This window comes from Zingiber officinale, chromosome 1B (assembly GCF_018446385.1).
Source record: "Zingiber officinale cultivar Zhangliang chromosome 1B, Zo_v1.1, whole genome shotgun sequence".
Classification (NCBI taxonomy): domain Eukaryota; kingdom Viridiplantae; phylum Streptophyta; class Magnoliopsida; order Zingiberales; family Zingiberaceae; genus Zingiber; species Zingiber officinale.
In genome coordinates, this window is record NC_055986.1 from 164,849,267 (window position 1) to 164,871,677 (window position 22,411).

At 39.9% G+C, this 22,411-nt stretch overlaps 2 protein-coding genes across 2 annotated transcripts; both read left to right on the top strand.

Moving 5' to 3' along the window:
• Nucleotides 1-1,967: 1,967 nt before the first annotated feature.
• Nucleotides 1,968-4,834, top strand: LOC122044345 (dirigent protein 2-like). The gene is made up of 2 exons (XM_042604844.1): nt 1,968-2,142; nt 4,305-4,834. Exons 1-2 carry the CDS (start codon nt 1,968-1,970, stop codon nt 4,832-4,834), a joined length of 705 nt encoding a protein of 234 aa, XP_042460778.1.
• A 3,894-nt stretch (nt 4,835-8,728) lies between these two features.
• On the top strand, nt 8,729-9,259 carry LOC122044353 (dirigent protein 22-like). Its single transcript, XM_042604857.1, has one exon. The coding sequence runs from the start codon at nt 8,729-8,731 to the stop codon at nt 9,257-9,259; it is 531 nt and encodes a 176-aa protein (XP_042460791.1).
• The last annotated feature ends 13,152 nt before the right edge of the window (nt 9,260-22,411 follow it).

Here is a 22,411-nt window from a genome sequence, read left to right on the forward strand (position 1 = left end):
ATCTCCAGCCATCCACATAGATCTTTCCTTCGGGCTAAAAGGGAAGCGCTCCCACCTTCCAGCAATTCCACCCAGAGCTCACAGCCACCTCTCCTCTTTGGATTAGAAGAGGAGAGCAAGGATAAATATGAGGATGTAACGATTAGAGTAAATACGTCAAACAGATTAACTGAAGCATTTTTAATAAGGATAAGGTTACATCAAGGATCAACTCTAAGTCTCTATCTTTTTACACCAATATGGACGAACTCATTGGACACATTCAAGATACAGTATCATGGTGCATGTTGTGTACAGATATTATTTTGATAGATAAAATATGTGAAGAAGTAAATGCTAAATAAGAATCTTAGCGAGAAATACTAGAAGTTAAAGGTTTTAGACTTAGTAGAGTACAGATAGAAGATATGGAATTTAAATTTAGCAATATTAGAAGTAATGAGAAATTATTAAGATATGAGATGACGAATTGTTTGGATTGAGAGTTTTAAGTATTTAGAATCATTTTATAAAATGATGGGGAAATTAAGAGAGATGTCTTACATATAATACAAGTAAAATGGTTGAAACGGAGGTTAACATCGGGTGTTTTATGTGATCATAAAGTACCTCCATAACTCAAAAGGGAGTTCTATAAAATGACAGTTAGACCTGTTATATTTTATGACTCTAAATGTTCGATTATAACTCAGGCACATGAGTAGAAAATGAAAGTTACAGAGATAAAGATGTTAAGGTAGATGTGTGAACATACAAGGATGAATAGAATAAGGAATGAAAGCATTTGAGAGAAAGTCGGAGTTGTATCTATTGAGGAAAAACTTTGAGAGACACATTTAAAATGATATGAATATGTACTTAGATAGTCAATAAATGTCCCAGTTAGGTGATGCGAAACTATAACAAATACACACATCAAACAAGGGAGAGAGACTAAAAAAGACTTGATTAGTTATATTAAAATAAGATAAAATTTATTTAAATATAAATGATGATATAATAGTGAATAAAGCACAATAACATAGAAGGATCCATATAGTTGACCCATGTAATGGAATAATATTTGATTATTATTATTGTATCATAGTAATTACAAAATCTCATGATACTTCAATTCTAAACAATAATAATAAATTGTATTATAATAGCTACCATTTGTATTATTTAATCCTACGAGATAGTACTAATGACAATAATGTAAATAATTTCTAATTGATTTCAATCAATTGAGATTTATTATATTTGGTACACAATCAAGATCGACATGAATCAAATAGTAAAAATAATATTTCCAAGTCCATTCTATGACTATGTTTATAATTATTATGATTGTATGCCTTATTTAAACTTTCCATTATTGTTTTGGACAATTTGTATAAATAAGTCTATTGGCTTTAGTAATAAGATTATCAAAACGTTTTAGTAATTTGCATCATGAGTATCGTTGCCTCCATGTTTCGACCGGACGGATATATATTTCTCGACATGTTACTTTTGATGAATCTCTTTTTCCGTTTGCAGTTGCTACCTCGGATCCTCCTTCAAATAATAAAGGCACATTTCTAATATCACTGAGTAATATATTAGAATCCCCACAGATTGCTCCATCTGGACATATTGAAAGAACAAGGGGGATCGTATCTTGGGTCCTGCTTCATCTCCATAAATTCCTGAAGACTCAGCGGCTAGTGGTGATCCACTCTCTAGTTCTGATTCCCATGCTCCATCTCCATAAATTCCTATGGACTCAGTGACTAGAGGAGATCCACTCTCTAGTTTTGATTCTCGTACGTCTGACCACTCATCTCCGAGTAGCTCTGATGATGATATTCCTCAGCGGATGCTTCCTCTAAGCGATATTTATACACGATGTCAACCAGTTTCCACTCGTTATCCTCTTCTGCGTGCTCTTCTTGCTTCTTCAAAGTTTTACACAGGCAATCAAAGATCCAAATTGGCGTGTTGCGATGGCTACAGAATTTGATGATCTTCTTCGTAATGCAACCTGGAGCTTAGTCCCTTATAACTCATCCATGAATATTGTGGGCTCTAAATGGGTTTATCGAATTAAGTATCGTGCAGATGGTTCTATTGAACGTTACAAAGCTCGCCTTGTTACTAAAGGCTTTAATCAACAGTCAGGTATTGACTTTAATGATACCTTTAGTCCAGTCGTTAAAATTACAACTATCATATTGTTACTATCTATAGTTGTAAGCTCTAATTGGCCAATACGCCAATTAGATGTTTCCAATGCTTTCCTTCCTGGGCACCTTGAAGAAACTGTTTATATAGAGCAACCTCCTGGATTCATTCACCCGCAACTTTCAACACATATGTGTCAACTTCAGAAGTCTATATATGGTCTTCGACAAGCACCTCGTGCATGGTTTAATCATCTATCTACCTGGCTTCATACTTAGAGATTTTCTGACTCAAAAATAGACTCTTCCCTATTCTTCAAATGTAATGAGAAATTTTCAATATTTGTTCTTATTTATGTGGATGATATATTAATAACTGCTAGTGATCAAAATGATATTATTACTTTACTACATCTTTTCCGTCAAGAGTTTCCTATTCGAGATCTTGACAATGCTCGTTTTTTCCTTGACATAGAGTTTCTCTCACATTCTGAAAGTTGTCTTCTCTCTCAGAGCAAATACATTACTGGGCTCCTACAACGAACTAAAATGGATGGTGCACGTCCTATCTCGACACCAATCATTAAGGGTGGTTTCACTGCACCTTTATCCTCCTCTTCGATGTCTGACCCCAGATCTACCGTAGTATTATTGGTGCCCTACAATATCTCACAATTACATGACCTGATATTGCTTTCGCTGTGAATCATGCCTGCCAATTTATGCATGCTCCTACTGAACATCATTGGGAAGGTGTTAAGAGAATTCTTCGATATCTTAAAGGCACTATTCTACATGGTCTTTTGTTATATCGTCAGTCTTCACGAGAATTGATTGCCTACAATGATGCAGATTGGGCTGGATCTCCCGAAGATAGACATTCTACTAGTGGATATGCTATATTTCTTGGGCGAACTTATTTCCTGGCTTTCAAAGAAGCAACCTACATTCTCTCGCTCGAGCACTGAAGCCGAATATAAAGCTATCGCTAACGCAACGTCAGAAATTATTTGACTACAATATCTTCTTTCAGAATTACACTTTTTCCCAACTGCTATGCCTAAAATATGGTGTGATAATATTGAAGCAACTTATCTTGCAGCAAATCCTATTTTTCATGCTCGTACCAAGCATGTAGAGATTGATTTTCATTTTGTTCGCGAGCGTGTGGCGACTCGATAACTTTCAGTTTCTTATATCTCTACGGAAGATCAAATTACTGATATATTTACCAAGTCATTATCTAGACAATGTTTCACCAAGTTAGCATTCAAACTCAATATTCAGGCACTCCCGTTGAGTTTGTCGGGGGTAATGACAATAATAAAAATAATCTCTAATTGATTTCAATCAATTATGATTTATTATATTTGGCACACAATCAAGATCGACATGAATCAAATAGTAAAAATAATATTTTCAAATTTATTCTATTACTATATTTATAATTATTATGATTGTATGCTTTATTTAAATTTTTCATTATTATTTTGGACAATTTATCTAAATAAACCTATTAACAAGATTATTAAAAAACATTTATATTATTTGTTTCCTCTACGAGTACAGTTAGATATGTTTCTCAACTCCCTATGTAAAGTTATGGAACTAACTATGCATGAGTAAACGTTATATAATTATAATTGTTAATAAAAATGTTTTTTAAAATTTAAAAAAAAAATCAAGGTTGATAATAAAAAAAAATATCTTTTTGATAATTTTAATAAAAAAAATCCCCTGGAACTTTTTATTGTCTTCTTTCTTACTGCAGACATGCTCGTCAAATACGGGGCAACAACGCGTATGATAATAAAGAGTTGACATCAAAATAGGGGCAACAACGCGTCTGAAAGATTGCAAAATCAACCCATTGTTCAAAATATCTTATTGGTTGACTACCAAATTAATTAATCATTTGGCGACTGATTCAATTCTGTATATCCACAACGACGCGCTGGTCTTTTGTTTCAATATCAGACGAGGCAACTAACAAGAGACGGCGACGACCTGCTACCTTCAAGTATTAACAAGAGACGACTCCGTCCCTGAGTGCATTACTATAAATAGAGCCCTGCAACTGATCCGCAATATTCAAACACATCTCATCATTCCTTCCTTCCTTTGCAATTTGTTAATTACTCCATCTCTGTAAAATGGCAGCCTCCTCAGTCATTCCTTCCTTGCTCCTCTTCCTCTTCGTAGCTGCCGCTGCCGCTGCCGCTGCCTCCTCCAACCCCAATGGCTACATGCACCTGCGCTTCTACAACCACGAGAGAATCCTTGGCTCCGGTCCCAGCGCCACTGTCGTCTACGCCGTCCAGCGTCGTGACTCCAACTCTGGGGCTGGCTTCGGTAACGTCATTGTCTACGACAACCTTCTGCGGTCCGGGGTGGAGACAGACTCGCCCATCGTCGGCCGAAACCAGGGCATGGGAGTGGGCTCGAGCTTGGCCGAGAACTCTGGCCTCACCAATTTCCAGCTAGTGTTCACTGCCGGCAAGTACAACGGCAGCTCCCTCGCCCTGCAGGGGTTGTTCCCGGTCGCCCCGCTCGGGACCGTGTTCGAACGGGCGATCACCGGAGGCACAGGAAAGTTCCGTTTGGCCAGAGGATACCTCTTGACCACCGAAGTTTGTGCTACCAACACGACCCTCACTGGACAACTCGACGCTTATATCACCTTCCGTTGAGACTTGAGATCAACATTTATATATGTAACTATTCTTTTCTACTCATTTATAATTCATTATTTCATAATCCTTGATTTTATGTATAGAAATACATTTATGTTAATAATTAAGCTAAATTGTATTATAAAAGTTCATGATTGTTTTGGATGATCAAAAAGATTGGATGTTACATGATTAATTACTTCTGTTTCATCTTTTTCGTCCCCTTGAGGTGATGCGATGGTTAAGACATGGGATGTTGTCACATGAGGTCTTGAGGTCGAAACTCGGCGTGACCTAGCATAACCTCCCCCATGTCTTGGACATTTGCACTAATGGCTAATAGTCACCCGTAATTTACTTTCTCCGTATTACCTTTTGCCACACAAGTTAAAGATCACAATCAAATTAAAACTTGAAAAGTTACATATGAAAGAAAAAAATGGATTATATACAACTGTTTTACAAAAGAATGTGTTACCGATATTGGGATGGGCTAAATTCCCTTTTTGACTTTGGCCACGCATGCTGCTACTAGATTCATTTCCATTAGTCTGGTCGCCCTTGTTTCACCTCATGATGTGGATCATATATAACCATTTTATCAAAGAATGTGTTCCGATCTAGGGATGGGTCAACTCCTGCGTACTCGAGTTTTTAAAAATTGAAAAAGAAGTATTTTGAAAACCACATGATTCATCCCCCCTCTCTCTTTCACGTGCATTACAATCCAACATGAGGTACTACGGAAGAGTACATCGACGGATGAGAATGACGTGTGTGACGTTCGAGAAACGAGAAACTGGGAGGAAGACCGCTCAAGGAGAAGGCCGAAGTTGGGTTTGGGTGAGCTCAACTCTGGAAGGTCGGAGGATCACCCAAGCGACCGGAGACAAAGCAAGCGATCAAAGAAGGCGTCGGACGGTCATCACGAGGTTGACTGATCCGAGCGCCCGGATCGTATGGGCTCCCAAACAAGATGGTCCGAGCTCTCGGACCACCAAGGTGCCCAGCGGTCACCTCATCGCAGTGGATCGCTTTTTGTGTCCACGTCAGCAACAGTCCGAGCACTCAGAGAGGGTCTAGGCGCCCGGACATGCAAAACTTCATCTTTCAGCCATTACGCGAAGCCTGCTCAAGGAGAAGACCGGAGTTGGATTTGGAGGAGCTCAACTCTAGAAGGTCGGAGGATCAGCCAAGAGACCGGAGACAAAGCAAGCGACCGAAGAAGGCGTCGGACGGTCATCACGAGGCTAACCGATCGATCCAAATGCCCGGACTATCCGAGCGCCTAAACAAGATGGTCGAGGCTCTCAGACAACCAAGGTGCCCAGCGGATGCCTTATCACAATGGATCACTTTTCGGGTCCACGTCAACAACGGTCTGAGCGCCCAGAAAGGGTCTAGGTGCCCTGACATGCAAAACTTCATCTTCCAGCCGTTGCACGAAGTCGTTGCATGGAGATAAAATTTTTCACCTTGGGAGCACCCAGAGAGGGTCAAGACGTTCGGACTATGCCACATCAGCAACGGATAAATTTCGCCAGAAGCTATAAATAGAGCCCTGGTCTTAATAGTTCAATACAACACACTCTGTAATCTTTATTATTTCGAACTTCTATACTCTCAACGTTGTAAGAGGTTTATCCGCCTTCAACAAAGGAGAACTTTTTACTAGAGCTTTAACTGTCTTAGATTAGCAACTTTCCCGATTGTAAATCAAGTAAACCCAGAGTTTTCTCATAATATTTATGTCATTACTTTTGATTTAATAATGTGTGTTTGTTTTTACTAAATAAAAAGTAAAAGAAAGTGTTTTATTTTATTTCAAGACAATTTATCTCTCTCTTACCGCGGGACCCACATAAATTGTTAGCCTTATTATTTTTATCCGGATTTTGTTTTTATATTTAGTGTAACATAGTACAACTAATCACATAGTTAAGATAAAAATAATATTTTTTAAAATTCTTAATTCTAATTTACAAAATTAATTAAAAATTTTATAAGAGGCTTTTATTTTTTTTTTTTATTTTTTTTTTTTTTGTCTTTTCTCAACTTTTTATCTTATTTCAAAGAGTTTAAAAAAATACAAGTACTCATAGTTTTGTTATTAGGCAAAAAAAAAAAAAAACACACACACACAGAAGTGTATTCTTTCTCATTTATTATTAAAATAACATCTCATCTCTTTAGTAAAAAGTAAAATTCACCTTCCGCCTTCCCTGTGGCCCCATATGATTAGCCTTGCAGTCATCTATGAGGAGGTAAATCGGGAAGTTGGCCATTGCAAGGAAGGGTATTTTTCTTGGCTTTGCTAAGATTCAACCCCTGCCCATTATAGCAATATTTATCTCATAGTAGCCAACTCAACCATAACGCGGGGACAAATAATATCTCATCTAGTTTCAATGTTGGTGTCATTGACATCGGGTCAAAATTAATTAGATTGACCAAGCTCAAGTTGACTCAAATTAGATTTAGATGTCTGATCAATAGTTGGTAGAGTTAAGTAAGTCAAGGTTATTCAGATATTTGACAAGAAGTGAAAAGTCCAATTGAGTCATTGTTGACCGGATATTTGGCAATCGGAAGTCCAATAAGGAGTTGATATGAGAAAATCCAACGAGATTATGTACTTGAGATCAACATTTATATATGTAAGTATTCTTGACCACGGAAGTTCGTGCTACCAACGCGACCCTCACTGGACAACTTGATGCTTATATAACCTTCCGTTGAGAATTGAGATCAGCATTTATGCAATTTATTCTTTTCTACTCATTTATAATTATTTCATAATCCTTGATTTTATGTATACAAATACATTCATCTTAATAATTAAGCTAAATTGTATTGTCAAAGATCGTGATTATTTTGGGTGATCAAAAAGGTTGGTACATGATTAATTAGTTCTGTTTTATCTTTTCATACTGAGCAAATTAAAGACAGCAATCAAATTAAAACTTGAAGAGTTAAATATGAAGGAAAAGTGGATCATATGCAATTATTTTATCCCTCTCTAGGCGCTTAAAATCCTTTCAGGCGTCCCGATCATACACTATAAATGCAGCCCTGATCCCAGAAGCTAAAAACAACACTTGTAACTTATTAGGGTTGATCAAATGTTGCACAAACGAAATCTTGATAGGTTGAGATTAATTGAATACTAGACAAGATGAGAATTCATCTTTGGTAAAACTGAAACAATAGTATTAATTGATTGATGGATTGTAAACCTTGAAAATTAGGATTTTAGGTGTTTTATGGTTTGCTATAGTAATTGTTACAAAAACTTTTGGGTTTATTACATTAACTGAGTTTTGGATCCTCCTGGTTCAAGATTGTATCCTTGTTTGCTAAGCTGTGCTACATCAATAATAGTCAAAACACGTATGTATTACTAATGAAGAATTTGGAGTATTTTAAGCTCTACACAATCTCTTAGTTATAAATGGATAATAACTGATAGACAAAACTAGCGGATAGATCTAAAAAATTTTAAATTATTTTACACGAACACAGTTTTTAAAGAAGAGTTGACATCAATGTAGAGCGCCGGGGCAACAACGCGTCCGCGTCTGAATAAGAGAGAGAAAGAGACAGAAAGGGCTGCTAAATCAACTAATCGTGCAAAAGATCTTATTGGTTGACCAAATTAATTAATCATTTGGCGACTGATTCAATTCTGTATGTCCACAACGACGCGCTGGTCTTTTGTTTCAATATCAGACGAGGCAACTAACAAGAGACGGCGACGACCTGCTACCTTCAAGTATTAAGTATTAACAAGAGACGACTCCGTCCCTGAGTGCATTACTATAAATAGAGCCCTGCAACTGATCCGCAATATTCAAACACATCTCATCATTCCTTCCTTCCTTTGCAATTTGTTAATTACTCCATCTCTGTAAAATGGCAGCCTCCTCAGTCATTCCTTCCTTGCTCCTCTTCCTCTTCGTAGCTGCCGCTGCCGCTGCCTCCTCCAACTCCAATGGCTACATGCACCTGCGCTTCTACAACCACGAGAGAATCCTTGGCTCCGGTCCCAGCGCCACTGTCGTCTACGCCGTCCAGCGACGTGACTCCAACTCTGGGGCTGGTTTCGGAAACGTCATCGTCTACGACAACCTTCTGCGGTCCGGGGTGGAGACAGACTCGCCCATCGTCGGCCGAAACCAGGGCATGGGAGTGGGCTCGAGCTTGGCCGAGAACTCTGGCCTCACCAATTTCCAGCTGGTGTTCACCGCCGGCAAGTACACCGGCAGCTCCCTCGCCCTGCAGGGGTTGTTCCCGGTCGCCCCACTCGGGACCGTGTTCGAACGGGCGATCACCGGAGGCACAGGAAAGTTCCGTTTGGCCAGAGGATACCTATTGACCACAGAAGTTCGTGCTACCAACACGACCCTCACAGGACAGCTCGACGCTTATATCACCTTCCGTTGAGACTTGAGATCAACATTTATATATGCAATTATTCTTTTCTACTCATTTGTAATTACTTATTTCATAATCCTTGATTTTATGTATAGTCGTATAGAAATACATATATCTTAATAATTAAGCTAAATTGTATTATAAAAGTTCATAATTATTTTGGATCATCAAAAAGGTTGGATGGTACATGATTAATTACTTCTGTTTTATCTTTTCGTAATGAGCAAGTTAAAGACCGCAACCAAATTAAAACTTGAAAAGTTACATATCAAGGAAAAAAGTGGATTATATACCACCATTTTACAAGAGAATGTGTTCTGATATTTGGATGGGCCAATTCCCACGTAAATTCCGTTTTTGACTTTGGCCACGCATTCATTTCCATTAGTCTGGTCGGTCTTGTTTCACCTCATGATGTGGATCATATATAACCATTTTATCAAAGAATATGTTCCGATCTAGGGATAGGTCAACTCCTGTGTAAGTTCCTTTTTTTGACTTTGGCCACGCCTGTTGCTACTAGATTCGTTTCCTTTAGTCGAGTCGGCCTTGTTTCACCTCGCTGAGCACTCTCCTTCCTTTTTGAAAAAGATTTAACCGAGGTTAAGGGTAGACCAAGGAGCACTTTAGCATGATCCTTCCAACTTGAGCCTCGAAGAAGGGAACAAAGTAGTACATGAAGAACAAGAGTCAAAATGGGGATGTTGTGAAGAATTGAGCATATTGTTAGGACCTTCGGATAGCGGCTAGAGAGAGGGGGGTGTGAATAGCCGACCCCAAATTCTCGTTTCTTCCTATAATTTGAGTTAGCGCAACGGAAATAAAAGATAGAAACGAGACGGGAGAAGATCAAACCTCAAACGCGACGATATAACGAGATTCGGAGATGATACTCCTACTCCTCGGCGTGTCCGTAAGGTGGACGAATCCTATCAATCCGTCGGTGGATGAGACCCCGGAGAACCGGCTAATAAAAACTCCTTCTAGGTGGAGAAACCTCGCCACAATCTATCTTGCAACAGCAAGATCAGCGTACAAGAAATACAGCAAGAAGCCTAGAACAATATGAATGTAAAAACACTAGTTTGCTTGCCTTCTTGTCGACTGTTGATGAAGCAGCAACTTCACGGAGGCCAACCACAGCAGCAACTATCAGTTGGAGACCCAGCCGAGGGAAGCTCACACGAAGATTCAGTAATGGAGAGCTCAACAAAGCTCAGATCGCAGGAGCAAGAAGAAGTAAGAGCAACAACAACAACTTACTGTAGAGGCCCTTGATTTATATGAACCTGCGAAGAAGTAGAAAGAAGAAATCTAGCCGTTGTGTCTCAACGGCTAGACCTGGACCGATCAGGCTCCACCCTGATCGGTCCAGGATGGATCTGATCGGTCAGGGGACCGATCAGGCCCTACGTTGATCGGTCCCCAGACCGATCCCAACTCTCACAGAGAGTTGGTTGCGATCCCTAATCGGTCTGTGGACCGATCAGCCTTATTACTGATCGGTCACCAGACCGATCAGATTACTCACAGAATGTTTCTGTGTGGTTATTAATCGGTCCACAGACCGATCAGATAACCAAGGTATCACTGGATCGGTCGACAGACTGATCCAGACAACCAAAGTATCACTGGATCGGTCATCAGACCGATCCAATTTCTCAGCCTTAAACCCAAAGCCTTCCTGATCTAGAGAACGAGTTACCGAGCCCTCTCTGACCTAGTCCGGAGAATGAGCTACCGAGCCCTCTCCGACTTCCACGTCCGGTCCAGAGAACGAGCTACCGAGCCCTCTCTGACCTAGTCCAGAGAACGAGCTACCGAGCCCTCTCCAACTTCGTCCGGTCCAGAGAACGAGCTACCGAGCCCTCTCTGACCTAGTCCGGAGAACGAGCTACCGAGCCCTCTCCAAATTCGTCCGGTCCAGAGAACGAGCTACCGAGCCCTCTCTGACCTAGTCCAGAGAACGAGCTACCGAGCCCTCTCCAACTTCGTCTGGTCCAGAGAACGAGCTATCGAGCCCTCTCTGACCTAGTCTGGAGAACGAGCTACCGAACCCTCTCTGACTCCATCCAGTTCAGAGAACGAGCTACCGAGCCCTCTCCGACCTCCCATGCCAAACTTCCATACTTGGACTTTTCCCCGTGCCAAGCTCCCTGCTTGGACTTTTCCCGTGCCAAACTCCCTGCTTGGACTTTTCCGTGACAAGTCTCCATACTTGGACTTTTCCCGTGCCAAGCTCCCTGCTTGGACTTTTCCCGTGCCAAACTCCCTGCTTGGACTTTTCCCGTGCCAAACTCCCTGCTTGGACTTTTCCGTGCTAAGTCTCCATACTTGGACTTTTCCGGTGCCAAGCTCCCTGCTTGGACTTTTCCGTGCCAAGTCTCCATACTTGGACTTTTCCCGAATCAGTTCAACTCAAGTCGGGTCAACCAGATCAACCTTGACCAAAGGTTGCACCCACAATCCCCCAAGTTCCTATTCTTGTCAAACATCAAAATATAACTTCTCCATTCTTGTCAAACATCAAAATATACCTCGAGTCAGATCAACTCGAGTCGGGTCACCCAAGTCAACCTTGACCTAAGGTTGTACCAACACATACCTTTTCCATGAGAACGATTAACCTATTTATGAATTGGGGATGTTGTTAAGCTTCTTTGAATTCACAAAGCAGTAGAACGAACAACAGTAGTCAAAATGGAGATGTTGTAATGAATTGAGCATACCTTTTCCATGAGAACGATTAACCTATATATGAATTGGGGATGTTGTTAAGCTTCTTTGAATTAAATATTTTGCACACAATGTGCATTGTGCTTTTCATCCTACTTTAGAGCCATAACATTTAAATGTTGAAATTAATAAGGTTTACCCTTCAACAATGCTAACAATTAATCTTTATGATTTCATCATTGATGATAACAATTGTTAGACTATAATAGCCGAAAAGCAATTGAAATGTATATATTACTAATCAAGAAGTTTGGGGTTTTTCAGCTCTACACAATCTCTTTTTTAACATGGATAATAATGTGAAATGATAAATATATATTATCTTTATTGATATTCATAAAAATATAATCTTTTTTTTTCCATTGATATTCATGAAAAGATGAATGAAAGTTTATGGCCTTGTAAATGGGAAAGAAAAATTATGCATGATGATTACATTAACATGTTAAAGATAGAATTGAGGTCATCTGTAATTTTAAGCTTAAAATTAGTCATCAACTTTCTCAAACATATAAAGTGATTTTCATAATTAGTTATTTTATATAATAATAAGCAAGAATTGTTTCCAATTAAAAGTTAAAATTTTAACTTTACACAATGATAAATTGTAAGTACTCTGCGTTAATTTTGATGTGGTCAACAAAGTTAATATAGGTCCTAAATATTTGATCATTGTGTCTAAGTGTGCAGGAGTTTAGGAATACAAGAAGTCGAGCGAAAGACATAGTTAGTGAGAAGGATGGCACGAGAAGGGACTCAATGCGCTCATTACATCTGAGGGACGAGATGCTGCGGAAGAGTAAATCGGCGGACGAGAAGGACATGTGAGGCGTTTGAGGGATGAGAAGTCAAGAGGAAGGCTGTTTGAGGAGAAGACCTAGTTGGGTTTAGGTGAACTCAATGTAACTCTGGAAGGCCGGACGATCACCCAAGCGATCGGAGACGAAGCAAGCGACTGGAGAAGGTGTCGGACGGTCAGCACAAGGCTGACCAATCCGAGCGCCCGGACTAGTTGGTCAGGGCACCCAGATCGACCTCAATCCGAGTGCCCGGACTAGTTGGTCGGGGCACCCGGATTAGCCTCGATCCGGTCGCCCGGACAAGATGGTCCGGGCGCCCTGACCACTAAGGTGCCAAGCAGGCGCCTCATCGTAGTGGATTGCTTTCTAAATCCATATCAACAATGATCCAAGCGCCTAGAGATGGTCAAGTCGTCCGGACATGAAAAACTTCATCTTCCAGCCGTTGCGCGAAGCCGTTGGGTGGAGATAAAATTTGTCACCCTGGGGTGCCCAGAAAGGGTTCAGGCGCTCGGACCGTACCACGTCAGCGACAAATAAAATTCACTAGAGGGCTATAAATAAAGTCCTGGTCTCAGTAGTTCAACACAACTCACTCTGTAATCTTTATTGTTTCAAACTTTTGTACTCTCAACGCTGTAAAAGGCTTCTCCGCCTTCAACGAAAAAGAACTTTCTACGGGAAGTTTAACTACCTTGGATTAGAAATCTTTCCGATTGCAAACCAAGTAAACTCAGAGTTTTTTCTCTTACTTTTTATGTCATTATTTTTGATTAACTAATGTGTGTTTGTCTTTGCTAAATAGAAAGCAAGAGAAAGTGTTTTATTTTATTTCAAGGCAATTCACCCCTTCTTATCGACCATATGGGACCAACAATTATTATCAGAGCGAGGACATTTTAAAAGGACTAACCGCCAACCGAAGCACAAGAAATGGTCGGAGCTAGCATCTACCCACTAGTGTTCGAGGGGGAGTTCGCGTTTTGAAAACGTTGAATAGAGATAAACTGTAAAACCGATTTCGATATTTTACTAATGATTAAGTATGGTTTTGAAATGCCCAAAAGCGAAGAAGGAAAAGAACTTGAGGACCATAGATGGACTGAATTGTAGCGCAACGAATTCATGGCTAATGGTAAGGTTGAGTTCCACCTTTTGAGTGTTCTATCTGCTCAGGAACTCGACAAAATTGGCGCCTACAAGTGTGCAAAAGAACTTTGGAAAAAGTTCTTGAAGCCCTATGAAGAACCAAAAGAAGCAAAATCTAACTCATCGACGGGCACTGAGTCTTCGTCAGAAGAATCTGAGATCGATAAAATTGCTAGAACATCACTTATAGCTGAATACCTACCTGAATACAAAGAAAGCTCATCCGATGTGACCATCAATGAAGGGGGAGAGTTTTTAGAAGAAAACAGCGATGAAGAGGGAGCATTGGACATCGAAATCATAATAGTAAATAAGGTACGTTCTCAATCTACTAAAGAATTATTTGAGTTCATTAAAATACTTTCTAAAAATATGGTTAATCTAGAAAAAGAAAATGTAAAGTTAAAATTAATCTTAGCAAATGCATGTGGACTAGAAGATTTTGATAATTTGAAAATTGAGAATGAAATATTGAAAACACAAATAGACAAATGGAAAAATGACTATGCATGTTACAATATTTATCAAAATTTAAAATTCAAAATTTAAAATTTAAAATTATGATAGGCTTAGTTGGTGTTTTAGATATCATAAAAGTCAAATTACAAAAATAGTTAAAAATATAATTTCTAGAAAATATTTTATTAATCATGTAAGAAATAATATAGTTTGGATTCCAAAATCATACTTAGGTTAAATCAATTCTAATGAGATAAATAAATTCTATTTGATTAAATAATATTTTACTGAGAAAATTTTTCGACTAATATAGATTATTCTGTATAAGTTTGACAAAAAAATTTAGGAATTTTCAAAATTAAAAAGTAATTTTTAAATTATTGTTATCAAAATAGAAGATTAATTAGTAAAAATAGAATATTTTTTGAAAATTATTTCTAAAAAAAATTGGCCTACTTGTAATGCTTGTGATGTACCCCTAGAAAAATATTTCAATTTTTCCTTAACTATTTATTTTGGTTTTTTCTATTTTTTTATTTAATCAAAGTGAGAGAAATAGATACAAGTTAAAGGGGAGTTATGATATTTTTAAATTTTAGAATTTTTATCCTTCTACTTATTTTTCAAAAATCTTTAACTTAATTACATTTTGGTTTTAACCCTAACTTAATTTGGATTGATCCACATCAAAAATGAAAAGATTGTAAGTACCTTGTGTTAATTTTGATGTGGTCAATCAAATTAAGATAGGTCCTGTGTATTTAATTCTTGTGTCTAAGTGTGTATGAGTTTAGGAATACAAGAAGTCAAGTGAAAGACACGGCTAACGAGAAGGATGGCAAGGGAAGGGAGTTGACGGGCTTGGTGCATCCGAGGGACGATATACTACGGAAGGGTACATCGGCGGATGAGAAGGGCGTTGGTGACATTCGAGACATGAGAAGCTTGGAGGAAGATGCTCAAGAAGAAGGTCGGAGTTGGGTTTAGATAAGCTTAACTCTAGAAGGTCGGAGGATCACCCAAGCGACTAGAGACGAAGCAAGCGACCGAAGAAGGCTCCGGACAGTCATCATAAGACTGACCGATCCGAGTGCCCGGACTGTCCAGGCACCCAAACAAGATGGTCCGGGCTCTCGGACCACCAAGGTGTCCAACGGGCGCCTCGTCGCAATGGATCGCTTTTCATGTCCACGTCAGCAACGGTCCAGACGCCCGGAGAGGGTCCAGGTGCCCGAACATGAAAAAATTCACCTTCCTGTCATTGCGTGAAGCCTGCTCAAGGAGAAGGCCAGAGTTGGGGTTGGGTGAGCTCAAATCGGGAAGGCCGAAGGATCACCCAAGTGACCAGAGACGAAACACGCGACTGGAGATGGCGTCGGACGACCATCGAGGCTGACCGATCCAAGTGTCGGACTTGTTGGAGCAATCCGGGTACCTTAAATTTTGATGTTTGGGCAAAGGTTTAAGTTAGGTTTATTATTTTATTTGATATGCATTGTGAGTGTGCAGGATACAGGTACAAGGAAAGTCCAAGTGTGATCTTGGCAAAGGAGAAAAGTCCAAGGATGAGTCTTGGTGGTGTAAGTCCAAGCATGTAGTCTTGACAACGTAAGTCCAAGTGTGACTTGACAATGGATGAAGTCTCAGAGGTGCGACCTCTTGGCAAAGGAAGACTTGACAATAATGACAAGGCCGATGGAAGTACCAGAAGGCAAGACGTGAAGGATGGGGAGACATCCGTGGGACGCAAGGCTGATGGAGGAGGCTAGAAGTCTAGGCCTAGATTGGTCGAGCGAGAACGAGTGTTGAGTGAATGTACTCGGGGTAAAATCCTAGAATTATGGTTTACTGTAGCAATATTGTAGTGTTACTGTAGCAGTACTGTAGCAGTTGACTGGTGGTTTCATCAGTCGACTGGTGCAGTCGACTAGGAGCGAACAGAGGGCTGGTATCGAGCCGTTGGGCTGCAACAGTCGAATTTCCACGAAGGACAGTCGACTGGTAGGCGGGGTTTTCCAACCCGTGGCTTATATAACCAAGCATTGAAAGTTTGATTAAAGTTGACAAAATTAGTGGTGGTTAACCCTAATTAGAGTCTCCTAGTGCCCAAGTGATCTAGCGTGCTTGTACAAGGTTGTGGCGAGGTTTCTCCACTCATAAGGAGCTACACGAGCTAGCCGGAGCTTTTCCGGGGAGTCATCTACCTACGGATCGGGATCATCCACCTTATGGACAGCCATGGATTAGGAGCTTCATCTCTGAACCACGTTACACAACGTGTCATTGGGTTTGCTTCTTGTTTATTGTTTTCTAGGGTTAGCTTTCCTTTTGTTTGTTAGTATTTTTGTTTCCTCTGTGCACTAACAAGCGTAGGAAGCGACGATTTGGGTGAGACGCTATTCACCCCCTCTAACGAACGTCAAGGTCCTAACAAGTGGTATCAGAGCGAGGTTAGCTCTTGTTGGACTAATCGCCAAAAGAGCGGCTAGAGGTAGAAGATGGAGTCGGAGGGACCTCTCAGATGGGACATTCGAATTCCACCTCCATACGAGCGCGAGAACTTCGACTATTGGAGGAAGCGCATGGAGATGTGGTTCCAAATGAATTGGAACCAATGGATTGCATTAGAGGAACCGTTTAAAGCTCCAACGGACAGGAAGGGAAAGCATCTCCGACGTCAATATTGGACCGAGGAGCAAAGGGAGCAATTGGAGACGGACAAGGAGGTAACTAGAATTTTGATTAATTTATTACCTCCTAATGTGATATTGAATGTAGGTGAATACGAGAACGCAAGTGACCTTTGGAAAAAGGTAATTGCGCTTCATGAGAGTCCTACACAAATCCAAGAAGAGGAGGAGCCCAAGGAGAAGGGCTCATTGGTCCAAGAAGAGAAGGACCAATCGGATGTTGACACGTGTTCAACATCCGAGGAGGAGAAGGAAGATAAGGAGGTATCATCCACATCTTCAAGCGAGGAAGAAGTGGAACCGTCCACATCTTCAAGTTAAGAGGAAGAAGAGAAATCCAAGGAAGATGAGATCTTGGAAGCTCAACCCTCCACCTCAACTACCAAGAAGAGCACAAAGGATCACATCAAATGCTTTGAGTGTGGTAAGATGGGACACTACAAGAGTAGATGTCCAATGCTCCAAAAGGTAAGGGAGGTAAAGCCAAAACTCAACAAGGTTGATTTAATTAATGTGAGTTGTAGGAAGGAGAAGAAGCACATTAGGTGTTTCACGTGTGGTGAGTGGGGTCACTATCACAAAAAGTGCCCAAGGAGAGGAGAGCTCAAGAAATTGGCGCACTTGAAGAAGTGAGAGAAAAATAGAGCTTCAAGGGTAAGGGAGGTAAACCCTAATTTGAATTCATGTTCAAATTTAAATTCTTCCATGCATTCTAGAAATAATTTTTATTATTTACCCAAGCATAATCATGGATTTAGATATAATGATAGGAATAGGGTTAATGTAGGAGATAACTCTAGGAGACCTATTCATGCTAAATCTAGTAAGAGTAGACCTAATAAAACTTAAACCACTTTGCCAAAGGGAAGGAAAGTAGGTGAAAACCTAAGCATAAATCCCAAGAAAGGGAGACTTATGCCCAGGAAGGTAGGTAGGTCTAGGGATGTCCAAGGTGGACATGTTGACTTTAGGGTTAGAACCCTAGAATTGGAAAATCAAGCCTTGAAGGCAAAGCTTGAGGATATAGAGAAAGTCCTAGAGACGTTCATTATTGGACCTAAAGGACTTGACATGTATTTGGGTGGTCAAAGATCCAAAAATGTAAAATTGGATCCTTCCAAGACCAAAAGGAGGTCAAGTGCTAAGGTGACACATGACATTGGTAAGGGAGGCGTGACCAAGGATAAGGGAAAGTCATCCAAGGCCAATAAGAAGGAATATGCTAGGGTGACATATAATTATGGCAAGGATGAGGTGTCCAAGGTGAAGGACAAGAAGAAACTAACCGAAGACAAGGTGTCTAAGGTTAAGAAGGTGAGTTTTGTAGGCCAAATGTCACCCGAGGTGCAACGAAGTGGCCTAGCCATAGTAAATGAGTCACCTAGGGAGATGGCTAAGATTAAGAGCTCAAGGGGGAGATTAAAGAGTCTTTGGGACATATGGTAAATGATCTCAACTGAACCAAGATGTGCCAAAGGGATTAGAGATGGATTTGAGTCTCTATTGTAGTTGGTTGGCACAATTGGGTTAAGTTTCATGCATGAAAATATGACATTGGGGGTCATATTACATGAAAATTAGTTTTTGATGCATAGATGTCATATAAACCAATGCTAGGGATGCATTATGGTTTAGTATGGGCAGATACATCAAGAGGAAGCCAAAACTTGGACTTTAGGTCAAGGTTCAATTAAATCATTTAGCTAGTTTTGAATTTTATGTCAATCTTGGGATCTGTGATAAATATATTTATATATATATTTTTTCCAAGTAGACATGGATAAAATAGACCTCTTCACAAAATTTGGAATTTGTTGGAGGTCTGTGGAATTTTTGGCACATTTATGAAAGTGAGTCAAAAAAGTTGATTTTTACCAACATAAAGTACCAGTCGACTGGTAACACTGTTCATGAGCACAGAATGTCTCTGTAAGCTCATTTTGACGATGACAGTTGATTGGGGTTTATACCCGTCGACTGGTAACATTGTTCATGAGCACAGAATGTCTCTGTAAGCTCATTTTGACGATGACAGTCGACTGATACGGTCTGAAAATATTTTTTTTTGCATTAGCAAATGACCAAAAGAGTGGAGAACATGTATGTAATCTTATGGGGGATTAATACATGATATTTATGGTCATTAGAGGTCAAAGAGTCAAATAATTGGGATATTGTTGGAGCTCTTTTTGATATATGGCAAATGGGGAGAAATTTAGGTTTAAGTGGGAAACTTACACACCTTTGCAAGAAATCCTAACTCAAGGGGAAGCTTAAGTGAAGGGGGAGACTAGGATTAGGTTTCATGATTTATGCATGTGTAGATTGCATATTTATTTGCATTATTATTGTTATATTGTTTTCCTAACTTAAACGGGTTGTCAAACATCAAAAAGTGAGAGATTGTTGGAGCAATCTGGGTACCCTAAGTTTTGATATTTGGGCAAAGGTTTAAGTTAAGTTTATTGTTGTATTTGATATGCATTGTAAGTGTGCAGGATACAGGTACAACAAGGAAAGTCCAAGTGTGATCTTGGTAAAGGAGGAAAGTCCAAGGATGAGTCTTGGCGGTGTAAGTCTAAGCATTTAGCCTTGGCAACGTAAGTCCAAGTGTGACTTGACAATGGATGAAGTCCCGGAGGTGCGACCTCTTGGCAAAGGAAGACTCGACAATAATGACAAGGGCGATGGAAGCTCCAGAAGACAAGACGTGAAAGATGGTGAGACATCCGAGGGACGCAAGGCTGATGGAGGAGGCTAAAAGGCTAGGTCTAGATTGGTCGGACGAGAACGAGTGCTAAGTGAATGTACTCGGGTTAAATCCTAGAATTAGGGTTTACTGTAGCAGTACTGTAGCAGTTGGTTGGTAGTTTCATCAGTCGACTGGTGCAATCGACTGGTGCAGCCGACTAGGAGTGAACAGAGGGCTGGTATCGAGCTGTTGGGCTGCAACAGTAGAATTTCCACGAAGGGCAGTCGACTACATGTTTTGGCAGTCGACTGGTAGGCGGATTTTCCAACCCGTGGCTTATATAACCAAGCATTGGAGCTTGGTTAAAGTTGATGAAATTAATCGTGGTTAACCCTAATTAGAGTCTCCTAGTGCCCAAGTGATCTAGCGTGCTTGTACAAGGTTGTGGCGAGGTTTCTCCACCCACAAGGAGCTACATGAGCTAGCCGGAGGTTTCCGGGGAGTCATCCACCGACGGATAGGGATCGTCCACCGTACGGACAGCCGTGGAGTATGAGCTTCATCTCCGAACCACGTTACACAACGTGTCATTGGGTTTGCTTCTTGTTTATTGTTTTCTAGGGTTATCTTTCCTTTTGTTTCTTAGTATTTTTGTTTCCGCTGTGCACTAACAAGCGTAGGAAGCGATGATTTGGGTGAGACGCTATTCACCCCCTCTCTAGCGAATGTCAAGGTCTCAACAGGACTGTCTAGGCGCCCAAACAAGATGGTCCAGGCTCTTGGACGACCAAGGTGCCCAACGGATGCCTCGTCGCAGTGGATCACTTTTCGGGTCCACATCAACAATGGTCCGGGTGCCCGAAGAGGGTCTAGGCGCTCGAACATGCAAAACTTTATCTTCCAACCGTTGCAGGATGCCATTGCATGGAGATAAAATTTGCCACCTTGGGGGCGCCTGGAGAGGGTCCAGGCGCCCAGACCGTGACACATCAACAACGGATAAAATTCACCAGAGGGCTATAAATAGAGTCTGGTCTTCATAATTCAATACAGCACACTCTGTAATCTTTATTGCTTCGAACTTCTATACTCTCAATGCTATAAGTGACTTCTCCGCCTTCAACAAAGAAGAACTTTCTATCAGAGTTTTAACTGTCTTGGATTAACAACCTTCCTGGTTGCAAACCAAGTAAACTTGGAGTTTTGTCATAGTATTTATGTCATTACTTTTGATTAACTAATGTGTGTTTGTTTTTGCTAAATAGAAAGTAAAAGAAAGTGTTTTATTTTATTTCAAGGTAATTCTTTCCTCTTACTGGCCGCACGGGACCAATATAAACTGTTAGCCTTATTATTTTTATTTGATTTTGTTATCATATTTAGTATAATATAGTACAACTAACCACATAGTTAAGATAAAAATAATATTTTTTTAAAATTCTTAATTCTAATTTATAAAATTAATTAAAAATTTTATAAGAGGCTTTTATTTTTTTTTTACCTTTTTCTCAATTTCTTATCTTATTTCAATAAAAAAGAGTTTAGTGAAATACAAGTACTCATAATTTTGATATCAGGCAAACAAAAAACAAACAAAAGAGTATTCTTTCTCATCTATTATTAAAATAACATCTCATCCCTTTAGTAAAAAGTGAAATCCGTCATTCAGTAGTCCCACATGGTCAGTCTCGTGGCCATATATGAGGAAGTAAATCGGGAAGTTGGTCATTGCGAGGAAGGGTATTTTTCTTAACTTTTCTAAGATTCGACCCCCTGCCCATTATAACAATATTTATCTCGCAGTAACCAACTCAACCATGACCGGGGAGCAAATAATCTCTCATCGAGTTTCAATGATGGTGCAATCGGCATTGGATCAAGATTAATTAGATTGGTCAAACTCAAGTTGACTCAAGTTGGGTTTAGATATCTGATCAATATGTTAGTTGGTCGAGTAAGAGTTAAGTAAGTCAAAGTTAATCAGATATTTGACAAGAAGTGAAAAGTCCAAGTGAGTCATTGTTGATCGGATATTTGACAATCGGAAGTCCAATAAGGAGTTGATATGAGAAAATCCAAGGGGGTTGTGGTTGATCAGACACTTGGTGATCAAAGATGACGAAAGTCCAAGTGGGTGACGGTTAACCAGACACTTGGGTTATGAAGAACCAGACACTTGACATGAGAAGTGAAAATCAAGTAGGTCAAGTTTGACAGGACACTTGCAATGTGGTTAAAAGACCTAAATGGCTGGAGAGACTAGATGTTAGGCAGATATAGAAAGTCCCTACCAGGTCACAAAAGACTGAATATTATAGTGAGTGCAGATGTTCAAACATGTCAAGAAAGACTAGATGTTTAGCATATGTGAAGTTCTGATAGGTTAAGGGTGATCGGATATTCGACGCATGAAGTCCAAAGTTATTAGGGTTGATCAAATGTTGCACAAACGAAATCTTGATAGGTTGAGATTAATTGAATACTAGATAAGAGGAGAATTCATCTTTGATAAAACTGAAACAATAGTATTAATTGATTGATGGATTGTAAGCCTTGAAATTAGGATTTTAAGTGTTTTATGGTTTGCTATAGTAATTGAGAAACTTTTGGGTTTATTACACTAACTGAGTTTTGG

Coding starts and splice junctions, on each gene's coding strand:
- LOC122044345 (XM_042604844.1), top strand. CDS start 1,968: ATGGCTACAGAATTTGATGATCTTCTTCGTAATGCAACCTGGAGCTTA. Junction 2,143..4,304: donor AGGCTTTAATCAACAGTCAG/GTATTGACTTTA, acceptor GTAAAATGGCAG/CCTCCTCAGTCATTCCTTCC.
- LOC122044353 (XM_042604857.1), top strand. CDS start 8,729: ATGGCAGCCTCCTCAGTCATTCCTTCCTTGCTCCTCTTCCTCTTCGTA.